Source organism: Sitophilus oryzae, unplaced genomic scaffold (assembly GCF_002938485.1).
Source record: "Sitophilus oryzae breed Bouriz unplaced genomic scaffold, Soryzae_2.0 scaffold_1297_pilon_pilon, whole genome shotgun sequence".
NCBI lineage: Eukaryota > Metazoa > Arthropoda > Insecta > Coleoptera > Curculionidae > Sitophilus > Sitophilus oryzae.
Window position 1 is genome coordinate 12363659 of NW_022145945.1, and position 19091 is coordinate 12382749.

At 31.4% G+C, this 19091-nt stretch overlaps 1 protein-coding gene across 8 annotated transcripts in view; it reads right to left on the reverse strand.

Moving 5' to 3' along the window:
- LOC115874808 (phospholipid phosphatase homolog 1.2 homolog) overlaps nt 1-19091 on the reverse strand; it is a 113645-nt gene that overhangs the window by 20109 nt on the left and 74445 nt on the right. For 4 of the 8 annotated variants that reach the window (XM_030890101.1, XM_030890103.1, XM_030890104.1 and 1 more), the window contains exon 2: nt 6461-6647. In XM_030890101.1, the coding sequence (XP_030745961.1) occupies nt 6461-6647 (187 nt within the window). The other 4 variants (XM_030890099.1, XM_030890106.1, XM_030890107.1 and 1 more) reach the window with 4 other exon arrangements.

The window sequence follows — 19091 nt, forward strand, 5'->3', positions numbered from 1 at the left end:
AAATTACAGTAGCTAGCGAAACGCGGTTTTCAAATTAAGATTAGGAATAATATTTGCAACAAAATTTGTAATAACATCAAAATCAGTCAAAATCGCAGTTTTCGAGATATTAACATATTTTAGTATGGGCGGCTATACGTGCCTCCCGGCGCCAATTTTTTTCATTGATTGTTATTGATAGAATTTTAATTAACGTCATATTTTTTGCCGTTTTAAAATGTTAAAGAAGTACAAAATTTATTTAGTTCAATGCTACGGAAAGGGTGATATAGTTATCAGAAAATGTGATAAGTACTTTAAAAATAGCAAAAAATATGACGTTAATCAAAATTAATAATAACCATCTATCGAATAATGAACTCGAAATTACATTACCAACCAATTACCAAACCTTTTGATTTTTAGGATTCAAAAAAAACATGGAAAAATTCATTAATTTTTTCATGTTTTTTTTTAATTTACTCTAAAACGGTATGAATATTTGGAAAACTATAAAAGGGATTAAGCATTTTAGAACAAGGAACAAGCAAAATTTTTTACAAAGAATGCATTTTTCTCAAAATGTCAATAATAAAAAAGTTTTTCCTCTTGTAAAGACAATCAGGGGACATATTGTAGAACAAAGAAAATAATTCCCAGGTAAATTATCATTTGTGTAACAAAATGTAGGTATTTAATATTCTGAGTTCAGCGGCGGCTGGTAGAATTTCCAGGTTCATTATCTCTGGTTCTGGGCATGTCACTCCCACCAAATTTTAGTGAGTTCACTTAGAGCCTACCAATAACATTTTTGTATTATTAAAAACAATTTAAACATAATATAAACTTTTTTAAAACAAACAAATAATGTTGTTTTTATTATTTTTGTTACAGTTGGTGCCCTTTTTTGTTCATGCCTAGTGACAGAGGTGTATCGAAATTCTACCACAGCCGCTGCTGTTTGAATTTAATTGATAACTTATACTGGCCAATAATTTTAATATAACGCCAAACTTACAGCTCGGAAATCTCCGGATTTTCATTTTTCAATCTCCTTTCTTCTAGAATTTTAGTTATCGACCTATTTTAAACAAACACATTTCTTAAAAAGAGCAATTTTTAAGCTATCTAACGTAACGATTTACTATATGTAATAGCCTAGGTAAAACGACATTAAACTAACAGAAAATGTACGATATATTTATTATGAAGCAATTATCATTTGATATAACACTAACTTTCTACCTACATCATATAACAAGAATATCAAAAATATGGTATGATTTAATGACAAAATAACTTAATAGCAAAAAACTAAAATTTTTGGTGCAGAACTAGATGCATGATAATGTGCTTATCGATTCTAGCTTACAAGTTTGTTTCTCCAGATTTTAAACCATAAACATTGCCCAACTGGCCCAACTTAACCTAAAAATTGTTTAAATCGCGAAACTGCACAGGACAGGGAATATTTAAGCACTGTCATTTTTATGTTTGTAAATATATTATGATACTAAAGGAGGTAACAAAGCAGGTTTATATGCTGATAAGATTACAGGCACAAATTACAGGCATTACAGGCAAGAAAAATTAAGTACCTAAAAAAATTATAATGTTGACATTTCGCCATATTAACCAAACCATAAATTAATGATTGGTGTTGCCAGATTGGGCTATATTAAAATCCTTAAACTATTTTTTTTTGGTAATAAAATTTATATTTTATTTATTTATTTATATTCTAATCACCAAATTTATTAATAATATACAGGGTCGCTGATATGTATGGGAACGGTCGATTATTAGGTAAAATATAGGAGGTACCGCAAAAAGTTTAATATAAGTCATAGGGTTTTTAAATGTCTATAACGAGTAATACATTTTAGTATACAGGGTCGGTCATAAATTCGTGGCACATCAATATTTATTTTTTTTAAATGCAAAAAAAACCCTCTGTATATATTGCATATTTCAATTCTAAGTGAAAATCGAAATACAAACAATGTACCTCAAACTAACCGTTTCCGAGTTATGACTTTTGAAAATATCACCTAAACAATAATTCGATTTAATTAATTTAGATGTTTTTGGCTTATAAAATTTATACTATGCTAATAACCAAATTTATTAATAACATACAGGGTCGCTGATATGTATGGGAACGGTCGATATTAAGTAAAATATAGGAGGTACCGCAAAAAATTTAATATAAAAGTTATAGGGTTATTAAATGTCTATAGCGAGTAATACATTTTAGTATACAGGGTTGGCCATAAAGTCGAGGCACAGCAAAATTTATTTTTTTAAATGCAACCCTCTGTATATTATTGCATATTTCAATTTTTCCTTCAATTTTAAGCTAAAATCGAGTTACAAACAATGTACCTCAAACCACAGATTATAATCTTTGTTTTTTCTTTATTGTTATTCGTGGTTCCAATTTTCGGAATCGGGCACTAGTTAGGTGACTAGTTTGCGCACATAGCACGCCCACTTATGGCCTCTAAAATTGTGCACAGCGCCTGACCGGCACAGTTATTAGAGAGATATCGTAAAACCGAATAGAGTCATGCAGTATTTACGCGTACCTTATCATGGTCAGTCATGGTTACTATATGCGCGAGTCAATTTTTAACGCAACGCCCGCTAATAACGTTACCGTCTGACGTAATTTGCGGATCAATTACACCAAGCGCAATTTCTAAATAACGTTTAAAAATTGCTTAAAAGGGCATGTGCGGGTATTTGACAACCGGGGCCGGCCGGCGAGATCTTTTATTTTTGGTTATGTTTGAATTGTTTTGAATTATTACTTTAGTTTTATTAGGTAATTTGATATTTAAGTAGCTGGGATTAGTTTTAATTAAATAAATATGGCCCAAAATATGGATTCCACCTCCTCCAATATTAAAGAACCTCTAAAGCGACTTAAGCCTTGTTCATGTAGGCCATTCCCAGAAGAATCTCTGACTAGTCAGCGCGGTTCTTATTGGTTGAAATGTGTAGAAACCTGACTAACAATCAGGTTTCTACGCACTTTAACCAATGAAACGTGCTGACTAGTCAGGGATTCTTCTGGGAATAGACCTGTAGACGCGAATCGCGAATCGCGATTTTGCGAAACTGCTCTCATTGGTCCAATTTTAATTATCATGGCGGCGCTGTCAGAAATTTTAAGATTTTGGCGGTTAGCAAGATTTAAAATTTGGTGGGCGGGAAAGTTAAAGTGTTTTCAACTTTTCGCGAATATTCGCGCGATTTTAAGGTTCGCGTTTGCGCAGAATGGTGTTGTGATCGGTTATCGATTATTTTGACGACGCTGACAAAGTACAAAGTAACTGAAAGGATTTCTCCAGGTAAAATGGGTTCTCGTGCATATGTTTATGATATGTTTTTGATATATATGATGACAATTTTTCAACCAAGTTATCAAACTCCTTTACAGACAATCTGTGAAAATTCCTAAATTTTTTCTCATCTTTTGTCCTCATTTCTTGAATTAAATTACGATAAGCACCCTTGTTGTTTACGAAATTTAAATATTTCACATGTCCCAAATGACCGTTCTCTTCTACGTTTTAACAATAAGTAAATGGCAATTTTACGCCTTCTGTTCCAATCGCACAATGGTAATCAATATTCATAATCATTAAACAAATTTGAACTCATATTAGATTTGTTCGGGTTCTTGTTATTACCGATTCTGAACCGTCCTAGAACTCTGCAGCGCATGCGCAAATGAAATAATGTCTTCATATTTCCTTCTGCGCATACGCATCATAGTTCTAGGACGGTTCAGAATCGGTAATAAGAGAAAGCGGAATAAGCTATTGTATGCTATAAAATATAAAATAAAGGTCGTAAACGTTAACGTAAAAGTTATCTCAGGTTATGATTTTTTTTGGTAACTTTCAGTGGAGCAAAAATGAAATGTCCCTAAAAATTCGCGACTGTATGAAATAGGTCCAAATTTTGCGAATATTTTTTGGCGAATCGCTTTCCGCAATTCGCAATTCGCGTCTATATGAAGCAAGCTCTAGGTTTACAGCAGATGACGACTTAGCCCTACTAAGAGAATTATTTGTTGCTTGTTGCTCTAAACCCACTGGCAAACGTTGAACAATAAAGCACTGGAAGGAAGCACTTTAGGCCTTTAATCATATATCAACTTTTGCAATGCTTTTGCAAACAAACTTTTACTAAAGTTTATAGAATAAGTACTATATATTTTGTAAACTTTGCTTCAGTAAAAGTTGCATTAAATATTATATGTATATTCGGTAAATTTATGGTATATCATATCATTGTAATAAGCACTTAGGTATAAGTAATTAAAATATCCCTATAAAATAGCAGGATAAAAGAGCAAGAGAAACTCACTTAAATTTAAAGTCTTATTACTCTATAGTAAGTATTACTACTTGACTACTATACTGAATATTTACAGATATGTTTGTAACATTGACACGAACCTTCCAATATGGTAAAATTTGGAACAGTCTCTCTTCTATTTTTATGTTTATATCATAGAGAAATATAAAATAAAAGAGTTGTCATTTCCATAGTCAAAAGTAGGCAACACGTTTAACGAGGATCGATTGTAGCGCACCCTTGAGCCCTAACTGAACTAATTGAAATATGACAGACGTTATCGGTAAAATAGGTATCTGCATTGCCTACCACAAAAAAGGCGGGCTGTTTAAATGTGAATATAAAATTTTATGTATTTTTAAAAATATTACGAAATTAAAACTGCAAAAAATATAATGAAAGTTTATTTTTAAAAACGGAATATTTGAAAAGTATAAACTATTGTACACTTTTCAAATGCTTACAGTTAAATGCTAAATTAAATTTGATAATATAAAACATATATGCTGAATTAACTTCGAGGGGTAAACTCCTGATGAATTTCTGTACACTAATGCCAAAGTAATGCCAAATAATTTAGTACTAATACCAATAATGCAAATCTTGTACACCACCAAAATACACCAGCGGTTTACCCTTCGATTTACCTATAGTATTATAAAACGTATTTAACAACGCCACTAACAAAGCATATAAGATCGCAGGGTTTGCAATCTATGCTATTATAACAGATAAAGATTTAAATAAGACATCAAAAATTAATTCACCTTTAAGTTGAATTTATAAACTCAGCAGTCAGCAGTTGAAGTTCAGTTGAGGTAGCAAATGTTCAACACTATTAAATGAAGGCGCAAATTTATAGTCAGTTCGTTTTACGTTCACAGAGTTCAGAGATGGGCAATGTCTTTACATATCGAACTTGCTTTGCATGATACCCTTTCCTGGATCGTGTTCAAATCACATCATCGCTGAACAAAATATTACATGATGATGGCAAAACACAGCACAAAATATAAAGTTCAAATCATAGAGAAATATAAGGTCTCTGGTTCCTCGGGAAATAAAACTTCGTCCATAATTTCTGTACGCACAAACACAAAACAAACAAAGTTTATGCTACACAAAATAATAACAAAATTCCAAAATTCAAAACAAAATTGTAAACAATTACAAAATACAAATAATTTGCTGTCATGTCACTTGTCATTCTTGTAATGACACGTGACAGGTAGCAGGTGGCGACGCTTTGGAGCCCTAACTGAACTATGCAACATTATGGCCAAGTTAGACAACCTTTCAAACACTCTTTTATTTTAGTTACTTTATGGTTTATATTGTCAAGGTGTATGGCGACATCTGTCGGAAGAGCGAACAACCGCTGAGCGTGTTTATATTGTCAAGAAACGTGGCGACATTTTTCGGGAATTGAGTAGTGCGCCAACTCTCAGGGTGCAGCCACACTATCCTAAAAACGGCGTATCGGCGTAACAGCGTAATGACCTTGAATATATTTCCAGTAATTCTATTGGCTGAAACATTCATCTGTCAGAAATTTTATCTGTCAAAAATTTCAGCCAATAGAATTACTGGAAATCGATTCAAGGTCGTTACGCCGTTACGCCGATACGCCGTTTTTAGGAGGATAGTGTGGCTGCACCCTTAGACATTGTTGAAAAATGACGGACGAGACAACGATAATTTCTAGAGAATTCTAATAAACTCAAGAATTCTACAGAGTTCTAGAGTGGAAGTTTCGCGTACCATCCGTTACAGTACATAACCGCACCTCGCGCTGGTCAGTCAGTCAGTTTTGAATAGAATTCTGTAATAAGCGAATTGTGACAAATTCGGGAAGTTTTTTTAAATAGATACTTGTGGTTGTATTATGTATAGTTGGAAAAAAAGTGCTTTATCTTGTGTCTTAAATTAGAAGACTCACGGCATCCGTAACAATATATTTTCTTCGTAAAAACACAAACAAATAACATTTGTAATAAAAAAAATAATTTTAATAATAATTTTTGTTAACTACGGCAACGTTATATCTAGCTCCTCGCTGGGTTTGACCCTCATATTTAATCAATAAATGTTTGAAATGGAATTAACTTACCGAGGACGCAGATAACTGCGTTGACGGCGTGCGGCACTCGAATGCGTCTCCTGAATCGCAAACTAGATGGCAGCTTTGTTTGTTGAGTGGGGGGATTTGCTTTGTCGGGATCGGTAATGTTGATGCGAACGTTCGGTTGTGAAGGGACGCCGACAGATGGCAGAGGTGTCACCATCGCTTTATTGTCCTGAAAGATTGAATTTTGAAAGTTAGAAAGAGTTTCAACTTTTTTGAATATCAGACACATGTTTGGTGGATATCACAAATGAAATTATTGTTTACATATTTCGTAGTGAGGAACTGATGAAATACCAGAGGCATAGGCATCTTTTTCTTGGCATAGTTACCGTCGAAGATATTTTAATATTTTTAGACGACGGAATGGTGAAACCTTGCATTACTGTAAATATACATAATTGACATAATTTTTTATTCCTGTTTGTTGCTAGAATTTTTGGACGAATTGGCAACAACTCATAAGTCCTTTTGTCGAGTCTGGTGATTCTCAAAATTTTTAAATATTTTTAAATAATTAATCAGTTAGCTGCAACTAACTCCGTTATTTCTTTGGTTTTGTTTAAAAGATAAATATACAGGGTGAGTCAATAGGTGCAAATATTTTCAGGGTTGGTAGATATCGCTAAACGAAACATTTTTTCTCTGTACCGTTTTGCAAATAAATCTAAAATAACCGAGTTATTTAACTAAGAAAAATGATTTTTTGCTAAAATTTTGAGAACCACTGGAACTTTTCTGGATTTTTTTTCTTGTAAATTTAATCTACTACTTATGTTGCCATATTATCAACAAATTACCTTTTTTACTAAAAACTTTAAAAATTTTCAAACTTTTTTTGCAAAAATTCCTAATTTTCATTTTTTTTTCGCGAAAAAAACCTCGCATCATCGTGTTTCTGTGGTCGAAATATACTACCCCTAAAATATTTGCAGTTATTTAAGACTCACCCTGTATATGCCTATACATGGTGTCTTTAGTGAAGCTATTTCGATTAACAGAACAGAGATAATGTTCTATAACGTTAAAGCTACCGTATGATCGAATAAAAACGGCGTCAGCGATGGCCATGAAATGACGATTGATGACATTTCCCATATAATTTTACATATAAAATGACAGCGATCTTCATTTCATAGCCATCGTTGACGCCGTTTTTATTCGATCATACGGTATAAGGTTGAATGTTTTTGAGATAGTATTAATACCGATGGGAACATAGACTTAAAAACAATTTTAAGTCTATAGATGAGATGTATTCCTCTAAAATATTTTCTAGGCGGTTGTATTAACGGTACCCCCACCCCCCCTACACAGGGTGTTTCAAAACAAATGCGAAAAACTTCAGGGGGTGATTCCTTGTTAAAAATAAAGGGTAGTTTGCTTTATAAACGTTGGGTCAAAAGTCAACCATTAGGGAGATATCGCGGTACAAAGATGGCGGAAAAATAATGTTTTTAATTTTTATCTTGAAAACGAAAAGCGATAGACTAATGAAATTTTATGGAAGCATTACTGTTATGAAAACACACTTTCTGGTATTTTTTTTACTTTTTTAAAATGAGTAAAAGGGGTTGAAATAAAGTACCCCTATCATTCTTGTTAACGAAATTTAAAGAAAAATATTATCAAACACATGCAAGAAAATTAATTTGGATAGTTTAGTTTATTTAGAAACTTTTTATCTCTTGTGTTTTTTTGATAAAAGTCACCTATTTGAAATTAAAAATAAAATGTAAAGCATTACCATGTCAGGACAAAAAATATTTTTAGATAAAGAATCTAGTAGGTTAGGTTAGGTTATGGTGTCACTTTTTAGGATGTTTCTAATATTATTTTATTTGACATTACTCTACTGCAATACGTTATTATCTTACGATCAATTAATTATTCCGAAGCCTTTTTTCTTTATCTAAAAATGTTTTCTGCCCTGACATGTAATGCTTTACATTTTATTTTTTAATTTCAAATCGGTGACTTTTATCAAAAACACAAAGATAAAAAAAGTTGCTAAATAAATTGAACTATCCAAATTAACTTTTTTTGCATGTGTTTGATACGATTTTTGTTTAAATTTCGTTAACAAGAATGATAGGGTAGTTTATTTCAACCCCTTCCACTCATTTTAAAAAAGTGAAAATTTACCAGAAAGTGTGTTTTCATAACAGTAATGCTTCCATAAAATTTCATTAGTCTATCTCTTTCGTTTTCAATATAAAAAATAAAAACATTGTTTTTCCGCCATCTATGTACTGCGATATCTCCCTAATGATTGACTTTTGACCCAACGTTTATAAAGCAAACTACCCTTTATTTTTAACAAGGAATCACCCCCTGAAGTTTTTCGCATTTGTTTTGAAACACCCTGTATATGATGTCCCAAAAAAAACAATAAATAATAACTCTATTTTTTTCTGTTGTTGAGCTACATAGAAACATCGATAACTGATCAGCAATTAGTAAAGTTAAGCGACGTTATACGATGTGAACGTCTGGATGGGTAAAAGCCTGGTAATCCCCATAGTTCAGTCATTGGGGATCAAAAAAGGGGCCTGCTTGGAAAAAAGTCCGGAAGTTTTGAAACTTTGCAGGTTTATAGGTTTTGAGGTCCCTAACTAAAATCCTTAAAATGCACATTTCCAGACTTGCCGCCGGCGCCGCCATCTTGCCAAGATGGCGCCCAAAATTGGTATTTTGCGAATATCTCGAAAACTATGCGTTTTTCGCAAAAAATTGAGGAGAGCAAAATTAAAGAGAATTTTTTCCTATAAAAAAGGTTTTATGAAAATTTTCGCTAAAGTCAACCGTTTAGGCACAAAATCCCTGGAAATTTTACAATTTTGCGTAAAATATGATATATTATGTATAGTCGATTTTCCGAAATCAAATGTCGATTAGGGTTCACTAAAACTAGTTTTAGTTCAGTCTCTTCAATTTTGTCATGAAACAGTGGCGTATCCTTAATTCGCTCATTAATTTATGAATAATTAATTGTCGTGCTAGACAGCTGGAAATGATCAGGATTTTTCTTAATCATAGGTCGATTGGAACCAAACTCGACACGCGCATAGAGGTATACGAATGAAGTCCTCAGACTTATTACTTTTTCAAAATTTTAAACTACACTTTTTCAAACAATGTCCTTTAAATCATTCAATTTAATAGCTGTTAGTAAGAAGTTTCACAGCAAATATGCGAACATAATTTTTGCGACGCGACGCATAGATTAGATTGGAATGTGCCCATAAGGACAATTTAAAGATTTAAACACTATTTGGCGCTATTCTCGCAACGGTCGCGAACCAAAACTTTTGAAAATTTCGGAGCGGTTCGGCCTTTTCCGGAATTATATCGCCAAATATTGTTTATTCAAATTTATTGTTATTTTCGTTTAATTTTATAAATAAAATACAGTGTGTTGCATACAAGAAACTTTATTTTATATAAGGACGCATGTATGAAATACCTATGAAACATTGGAAACCGACGTTATGCCACGATCCACGATCGTTTTTGTAGTTCACAGTTCACAGCACAGCTTTTTAAGTTTTTAATGCCACTTTTTCACAATTATCACCGGTTGGAGTAAATAAAACTTGAATTAAACTCACAAGATAGCAATAATTACTTTAAAAATGGACGCTATAAACACTTCTCGGAATTTCTTTAATGAGAGCGGTTGAGATTTTGAAAGATTATTATGATTCATAGATAAATGAAACAAGTTTAGATTGGAAAGTGCCCGTAAGGACAGTGTAAACACTATTTGGCGCTATTCTTGCAACGGTCGCGACCCAAAACTTTTGAAAATTTCGGAGCGGTTCGGCTTTTTCCGGAATTATATCGCCAAATAATGTTTATTCAAACTTATTGTTATTTTCGTTTAATTTTATAAATAAAATACAGTGTGTTGCATACAAGAAACTTTATTTTATATAAGGACGCATGTATGAAATACCTATGAAACATTGGAAACCGACGTTATGCCACGATCCACGATCGTTTTTGTAGTTCACAGTTCACAGCACAGCTTTTTAAGTTTTTAATGCCACTTTTTCACAATTATCACCGGTTGGAGTAAAGAAAACTTGAATTAAACTCACAAGATAGCAATAATTACTTTAAAAATGGACGTTATAAACACTTCTCGGAATTTCTTTAATGAGAGCGGTTGAGATTTTGAAAGATTATTATGATTCATAGATAAATGAAACAAGTTTAGATTGGAAAGTGCCCGTAAGGACAGTGTAAACACTATTTGGCGCTATTCTTGCAACGGTCGCGACCCAAAACTTTTGAAAATTTCGGAGCGGTTCGGCTTTTTCCGGAATTATATCGCCAAATATTGTTTATTCAAATTTATTGTTATTTTCGTTTAATTTTATAAATAAAAGACAGTGTGTTGCGTACAAGAAACTTTATTTTATATAAGGACGCATGTATGAAATACCTATGAAACATTGGAAACCGACGTTATGCCACGATCCACGATGGTTTTTGCAGTTCACAGCACAGCTTTTTAAGTTTTTAATGCCACTTTTTCACAATTACGACCGGTTCGAGTAAATAAAACTTGAATTAAACTCACAAGATAGCAATTATTATTTTGAAAATGTAACTATAAACACTTTTCGGAATTTCTTTAATGAGAGCGGTTTAGATTTTGAAAGATTATTATGATTTTTGAAGATTCTGACTTTGACAAGGGAAAATTATTTCTGTTTTTGTTTGCCGTTGTTCTTAGGGACCGCTATAGCAGCGCCAGATCGCGTATAACGGTCGCGACACAAAATAATTTCGCGTCCTAAAATTTTTACGGGCTTTCCAAACTAAACTTGTTACATTTATCTATGTTATGACTTTTGAAGAGATTTTGAAGATTCTGACTTTGACAAGAGAAAATTATTTTTGTTTTTGTTTGCCGTTGTTCTTAGCGATCGCTATAGCAGCGCCAGATCGCGTATAACTGTCGCGACCCAAAATAATTTCGCGACCTAAAATTTTTACGGGCTTTCCAATCTAAACTTGTTGCATTTATCTATGACGCGACGTGATAATATAAAAACATGTGTCAAAGTGTCAAATTCAACGACCGTAACCATAGTTTCTCGATGTACAGGGTGTTTCAAAAAACATGTTCCATCTCTCGTGGGGAATCTCCCCCCCACGTAAAAATAAGAATTATTTTTCATATAAACATAGGTTCGATTCTGCTTTGTTTCGTAGCTACAGGGTGTTAAAGTTTTAATATTTTTTTCGATTTATTTTAATAAATAAGTACTCATTGATTCTTCATCAAAAAATATGAAAAAATGTTCCATCTGTCGTGGGGAGATTCCTCCCGTAAAAATAAGACTTATTTTGCATATCAACATAAGTCCGATTCTGCTTTGTTTTGTAGGTACAGGGTGTTAAAGTCTTAATATTTTTTTGGTTTATTATAATTTTCTTTCAAGTACTTTTAGCATTTCGAATGAAATTTTGATGGTAAAAGTAACTACAAATTCGTCATATTTTAAAGCTAAAAGTGTCGATATATTCACCAGGGACTTGCATATGGGTTATCTCTGGAATATTTTTCTAAAAAAAGCAGGTACGCCACTGACTGTTTTTTTCTTGTTAGTAAAATAGTGTAAGCAGTTTAATGCCGATTAAAAGTCGTGTCTTGATATTTTGTCGACTTCGGCCTCCTTGATGAGAGCCAAACCAAACGCAATTTTATTAATTTGCTTTGATCCAAGTCTAATAGCAACCTTCAAAAAAAAAATAAAATCATTAACTTGCGAAAGTTTTAAATAAGTACTCACTGATTCCTCATCAAAAAGTATGAAAAAAAGTTCCTATAAACATGGGTATGGAAATGCATAGTTTTAGAATGTTAAAACTTTTTAAAATTAGGGTTTTTGTAATTATCTTAAATACCATTATTTTTTTATTTGAAATTGCTGTAGGTTGGGCTAATAGTAGTAATAATTAATAGTGATAATACTTAATAACAGATAAATTAGGTAAAATATACAATTTATTAATTTTGATTTTATTTTAATTTTATTAATTGTGATTAACAAAATTGCGTTTATCTCACCAAGGAGGCCGAATTGGAATTGAGATCAAGAGATAACTTTTAATTGGCATTTAACGGCCTACACATTTTGATATTAAAAGAAAAAGTCAGCGGCGGACATGTTTTTTTCTTGAAAAATATTCCAGTGATAACCTATATGCACGTCCCTGATGAATTTATTGACACTTTTTTAGCATTAAAATGTGTAACCTTTATAGTAACTTTTTTTTACCCCCGAAATTTCATTCAAATCACTAAAAGTACTTGGAAGACAATTATAATAAATCGAAAGATTATTAAGACTTTAAACCCTGTAGATATGAAACAAAGCAGAATCGGACCTATGTTGATATGAAAAATAAGTCTTATTTTTACGTGAGGAATGCCCCCACGAGAGATGGTACATGTTTTTTGAAACACCCTGTATAATTACTTACAAGAGTAATAATTTTAGATCTTTTAATATTATTTTCAACGCTTGAATTTGTTTAAAACATTATTTGTGCCGTTTGAAAAAAAAAATATATTTTGTTGCTGCAAAAAAATCGATTTAAAAAATACATTATTTTATATAAAATTATCATTACTTCTACAATTATCCGGATTGTTGTTTATATACAAAATAGGTACATGTCGCATCACTTACAAGTAAATGTTCTTTACTATCTTCCACATTATCCTTGTGACTATAAATCACCTCAATGGAGGAACTACTATCTTCGATATCATCACCCATTCACGGTTTTTTCAAAAACTATTTTTTCGTTTTTTTTTGACAAGACGTCGTTCTATCTGTCTGTATACCGATAAAACTACCAATAATCACTGACAGTACCTCACCTTTCCACAAACAAATGCAATGCGATAGAGATAAAATATTGAGAAATGGAGTTTTGTTTGATCTATTTTTGCAAAGTGCAATATCTTTCACTGAATTTTTAGAACCTATATGTTATTTACATTGCACAGGGTGTATGAAAATGTGTTCCATTTGAGAAATTCAATATTAAAATATGATTTCTCAAATCATTATTTCTAATGAGTATATGCATAGATACTTATGAAATAAAATTAAGATTATCCATTTTTGCTGTTTCAAGAAACTTTAGGCAATAATCATTTTCAGTCACTTTACAATTATTTTTAGATTATTTAGTTATTGGTGCCATCTTTGATTATTAACATTTATTAGAATTAGTAAGTACAAATATTGTTTTTTTATCAATATACAAATACATGATACATATTGCATCGTAATCTGTGATTACATATAGTCACAGATATAGCTTTAAATCTAGGGATAAAAAATCAGAGTAAATATTAGAAGTATTAGAATATGTGGTTTTATTAATTTAAAATACATGAATCATGCAAATCTGCCATTTACTATCTGCTGTATACAGGCAGAGATGAAATGATATAGGAATTTCATTTCTCTCAGTCATACGACGCGGAGGCTCCAAGGTAAACGGTAGATTATATCGAAATAAATTTTTTGAAGCATATGTCGGTTAATAGATAATATTTATAGATTATAAAAATATACAGAGTTCTATAGGGTGTCCTGCAAAAAAGTTACGCATCAAAGTTGTGTTTTTTCTAATGGAACGCTTTAAGGTGCGTTCACAAAGGCTGCGCCGCTCTGCGCAAAACATTTTTTTAACATGCACTTTTGAAGTGTATTTTTTTAGCGCGCACAAAAGTATATGTTAAAAAAAGTATATGCGTGGCGCGGCGCAACCGGAGTGAACGCACCTTTATATATCTATCAATTATTGATTTTCGGATTCTAGGAGAAAAATTAAGGTGAATTTCATTAAAGAAGCATATGCCTGAAACGTATGGTTTTTGACATATTTAACATTTTGTGAAAATCAAGAATATATTTTAAATTTCAATAACAGTTACTTAAATAGTAATTTACCCTATATAGCCCGATATTTAGTTAAAATAACCATTGTATGATAATAATAATAATAATAATAACTTTATTGCCTAACAAGTATTAATAAGGTATGTATGTTAAACAAAATTAAAATTTGACCTGAAAAGGTGGGTGAAACAAAATTAATATTGACATTGGGGAGAAGTCCTCTTTTTTACATACCAAACCCAAAATATAAAAAATGTTCGTATATCACACAATGCTTTAAAGATTTTTTAACCTTTGTCTTTCGCTACTCCCACTCGTTTGTACAGAAAAGAAGTCGAAGAAATATTTATGTAAAAGAAATATTTGTGGAAGTGATAAACATGTTTAACTATTTTATGTTTACTTATTGTTGGCTCATGTTTTGAAAAAAAAAGTTTTGTTGAAAATGGTTTATTTTATTTTAACAAGTTTTGAGTATAAATAATGGGTAGTATTAATAAAAACCAGTATATGCTTATGTAGTAGGTACTATTAGCACTAGCATTTATTTTTAAGTATCAGCAGATGCTAGAAGCAAATGCTGATGTTTACATATATTAATAACTAAAAAATGCAAATACTAATAAGTATGTGCTTAATCCTAGTCAGTATCTACTAAAATCGCAAAGTTATTTGAGTTCCATTTTTAAAGAACTGATCATATCAATACATGAAAGTGAACATTCAAGAATTTTTAACAACAAACGAGCAAATAAACGTCTTTCTGCATCTGAAAATGTCGGACTCCGAGAGTAGTGTCAATTCCAGTGTGCAAGAAAAACCAAATTCGGAATTAGAATTTGTTGCAAATTTTGTGAAAGAACACGTAATTATCCTTGATAAAGGAAAAACACCCTCAATTACCCAGAGGAAGAATTTCAAAGTAAGTCATATTTTATTATTATACAAAATTATAATATAAAATGTATTAAAATTAAAATATAAGTAAAGTCAATTAATTGTGATAATTTAATATCCCCACCCCACGTGTCTTAGATTCAATAAGACTTTACTTTACAAATTTGACAGTGTTGGATACCGTAGGTTGACTAATACCAATGTCTTCAGCCACGCCTATCTGGAAACCTAAACTCACCAGGATCGCAAATATATCTTAAAAATATCTTCATCTTTGTTACTGGGTCTAAAGCACCCCCTCGTCTTTCTTCACTTTCCCCCAGAAAATGATGTGCAATCCATTCTACTTTTAGCTAGTAAATCGATATAATAAATATAGAACGTATAAAGTCACGTTCAGAAGAATTTTAGCGATGCGGTTTAAAAAGTTTTGGCGCTCGGATCCGTAAAAACATTTTAAAGATTGCCAAAAACTAACTGCTACTTGTTTGACATGCTATCAAATAACCACTAAATTATAATAAAATTAAAAAAAAGTATGAGGAACCGTAAACTTATAATTTTTCTAGGAGATACTTGTTTGTAAAAGTATGTACTGGTTGTTATTAATTCTTTTTTAAGAATATCCTGGGGGATACTTTGAAGTAAGCATTAGAAGATGCTAATCCTTAGCATCAAGTACTAGTATCATTAGTATCTTCTTAAATTTTATTAATACAATTAAAAGTATCTACTTCTTAAATTAGTAGTAGAAGCATTTGCTAGTCTTTATTAATACCATCCATTGTTAAGAAAGTAAGAAAGACCATCAGTTGTTGCATACAATTGACATAACTTTTTGATAAATTCTAGACATTTGGACGAGGTTTCAAAAAATGTTACACCTGTGCCCAGGGTTGGAAAAAATCATGATTTTTTAAAAAAAATCAAAAAAATCCGATTTTTTTTATTTAAATCGGATTTTTTTTTATTTAAATCAGATTTTTTTATTTTAATTCAAAACAATATTTAAATCGGATTTCCAAATGACTAGGACTTATATTTCCAAGTAAAGTCCTATCCTAAATGGCTAAATCTTAATAACTCTGAGCGATACCAATAACATTAACAATTCTACGCGGCGTGTAATTTTTCTACATCGGTCACCAATATATTGAGCAAAAAAGTCGCTCGCTTCAGATCAAAAGGATTTTTTTTCAACCGTCTCAAAAATATTAATTTTCGTCATTTTAACGGCACAAAAGTACAAAAATATATTATTGAACTGATATTAGGTGCCAAATTCAACGAGTGTACAAATCGTTTCTCGATTACTGTTTGTATTATTAGCAATGTTTGAAATTGATTAAAAAATTATTTGTAATGTTTTAAAAAAATAGTGTTTTATTCGGAGTAAAAATGTAATATATATATTAACATATCCCCATAAAAAAAGTCCACACTAGATAAATCAGGATCATTTAAGCATTCTATGAATTGATGAATGGGACATTGCAGTCACCAATTAATAGAATCATATCAATTCCCTCTGATGTTGGATAAGTTTTCATTTTCGACAAATATCGCAGAACTTTTTTTAACTGACACAAAATGATAACTAGTTGGTAAAGTTGAACTAATTTGACAGCTATGTTGAAGTAACGTCAGGTACATATATACAGCCACCTAGATTTTATCAAATAATAAAGATCTACTGACACTAAATCAAAATATCCAGGAAAATCTTTGTTTTTAGAGGTAGGCAACATTAATAGTATAGGGTGTTCCATTTAAACCATTTGTAACCAAATTATACATGCTTAACTAGCTAGAATACTAAATAAAGATATATTTATTTATTATTTATACAGGGTGGCGCCTCTCATACGCCGCGGACAAAATGAAATGAAATTTTGTGAGCATATGTAGGTTAATTCAGAGCACTTTTTAAAAATATAGAGAGTTCTACAGGGTGTCCCCAAAAGAAGTTACATATCAAAGTTGTGTTTTTTGTAATAGAACAACCTATATATTAATCGATTTTCGGATTCTGGGAGAAAAATAAAGGTGAGTTTTATAAAAGAAGTATATGACTAAAATGTAAGGTTTCTGACATATTTAACATTTTCTAGAAATAAAGAACAATTTTTAAATTACAATAAAAGCTACCTAAATTGGAATTTACCCGGTATAGCCTAATATGTAGTTAAATTAACTATTATACTTAAAATTAAATTAAAACTTGATCCAAAAAGTTATACAGGGTGAGACAAAATTAATATTGAACATTGGTCACATTTAAAAGCCTGTTACTCTCTTATTTTAAATGGAACACCCAGTATATTATTCCGATATTCAATGGAAAATTCATGTCTCTTCAAAATACTATTAAGGTTGCCTACCCCTCAAACAAAGATTTTCTTAGATATTTTCATTTACATGACTTGATTTGAGTAGATCTTTATTATTTGATAAAATCTAGGTGGCTGTGATATGTCCGAAGTTACTTCAACATAGTTGTCTAATTAGTCCAATAATAGTTATCATTTTGTGTCAGTTAAAACAAATAAAAATTCTCAGAAATTTGCCGAAAATGCAAACTTATCTTACATTAGAGAGAATTGAGATGATTGTATTAGTTGGTGAATGCAGTAGGCATTCACCAATTAATAGAATACTTAAATGCTCCTAATTTTATCTAGTCTGTTTTTTTTTACGGGAATATGTTAAAGACAGTGTTTACAAAACTCGACCAACTAGTGTCGCCAACATGAGAGAAATTATTGTAGCTGCTTTTCGAGATAGAACTCCACATATGCCTTTTAAAATGAAAAGATCCTTTTGAAAAGACAACCATTTTATGCAGCTGACAGGAAAGGAAGCATTTTGAGCCATTTGATTTCATATATCTAATTTTCGTCGCATAATTATAGGTTTATATCTAGTTTTAATTCGATAATAAATAAAATATGTATTTAAACGTGCATCTTTTTATTACCCTTGAGTATTTTACTCTACAATCTTTAATTTTTGTTAAATTAATATAAGGTATGTCACACAGCGATGACGCAAAATTATAAAAATGAAAATATCTGGGAAAATCTTTGTCTGAGGGGTAGGCAACCTTTATAATATTTTGAAGATATATAAATTCCCCATTGAACACCGGAAAAATATACTGGGTGTTCCATTTAAAATAAAGGAGTAATTTGTTTTTAAATGTGACTTATGTTCCATATTGATTTTGTCTCACCCTGTAAATTTTCGGTTCAAATTTCGATTTGGTTTAACATACAATGGTTACTGTAATTAAATATCAGGCTGTACAGGCCAACTAAAATTTAGGTAGCTGTTTCGAAATTTAAAATTTACTCTTCATTTTCACAACATGTGAAATATGTCAAAATTCTTAGATTTTAGGTATATGCTTCTTTAATAAAACTCACCTTTATTTTTTTCCTAGAATCCGAAAATCAATTAATATCTAGGGTGTTCCATAAGAAAAAACACAACTTTGATGTGTAACTTCATTTGGGGACACCCTGTATAATTCTATATATTTTTATAAAATGCTGTCAGTTGACCTACATATGCTGCCAAAATTTCATTTTGATATAAACTACCGTTCTCCTTGGAGCTTCCGGCGTATGAGAGGCGCCACCCTGTACGTATCAAAACTGAAAATCGATTAAAACACGCAAAAATAGTCTGTATTTCCAGCGCTTTTAGATGGAGCGGAGCGTCCGCAATGGACCGTCCGCGACTTCGAGCAAGTACCATGAGTTTATATGAACAATTTCACA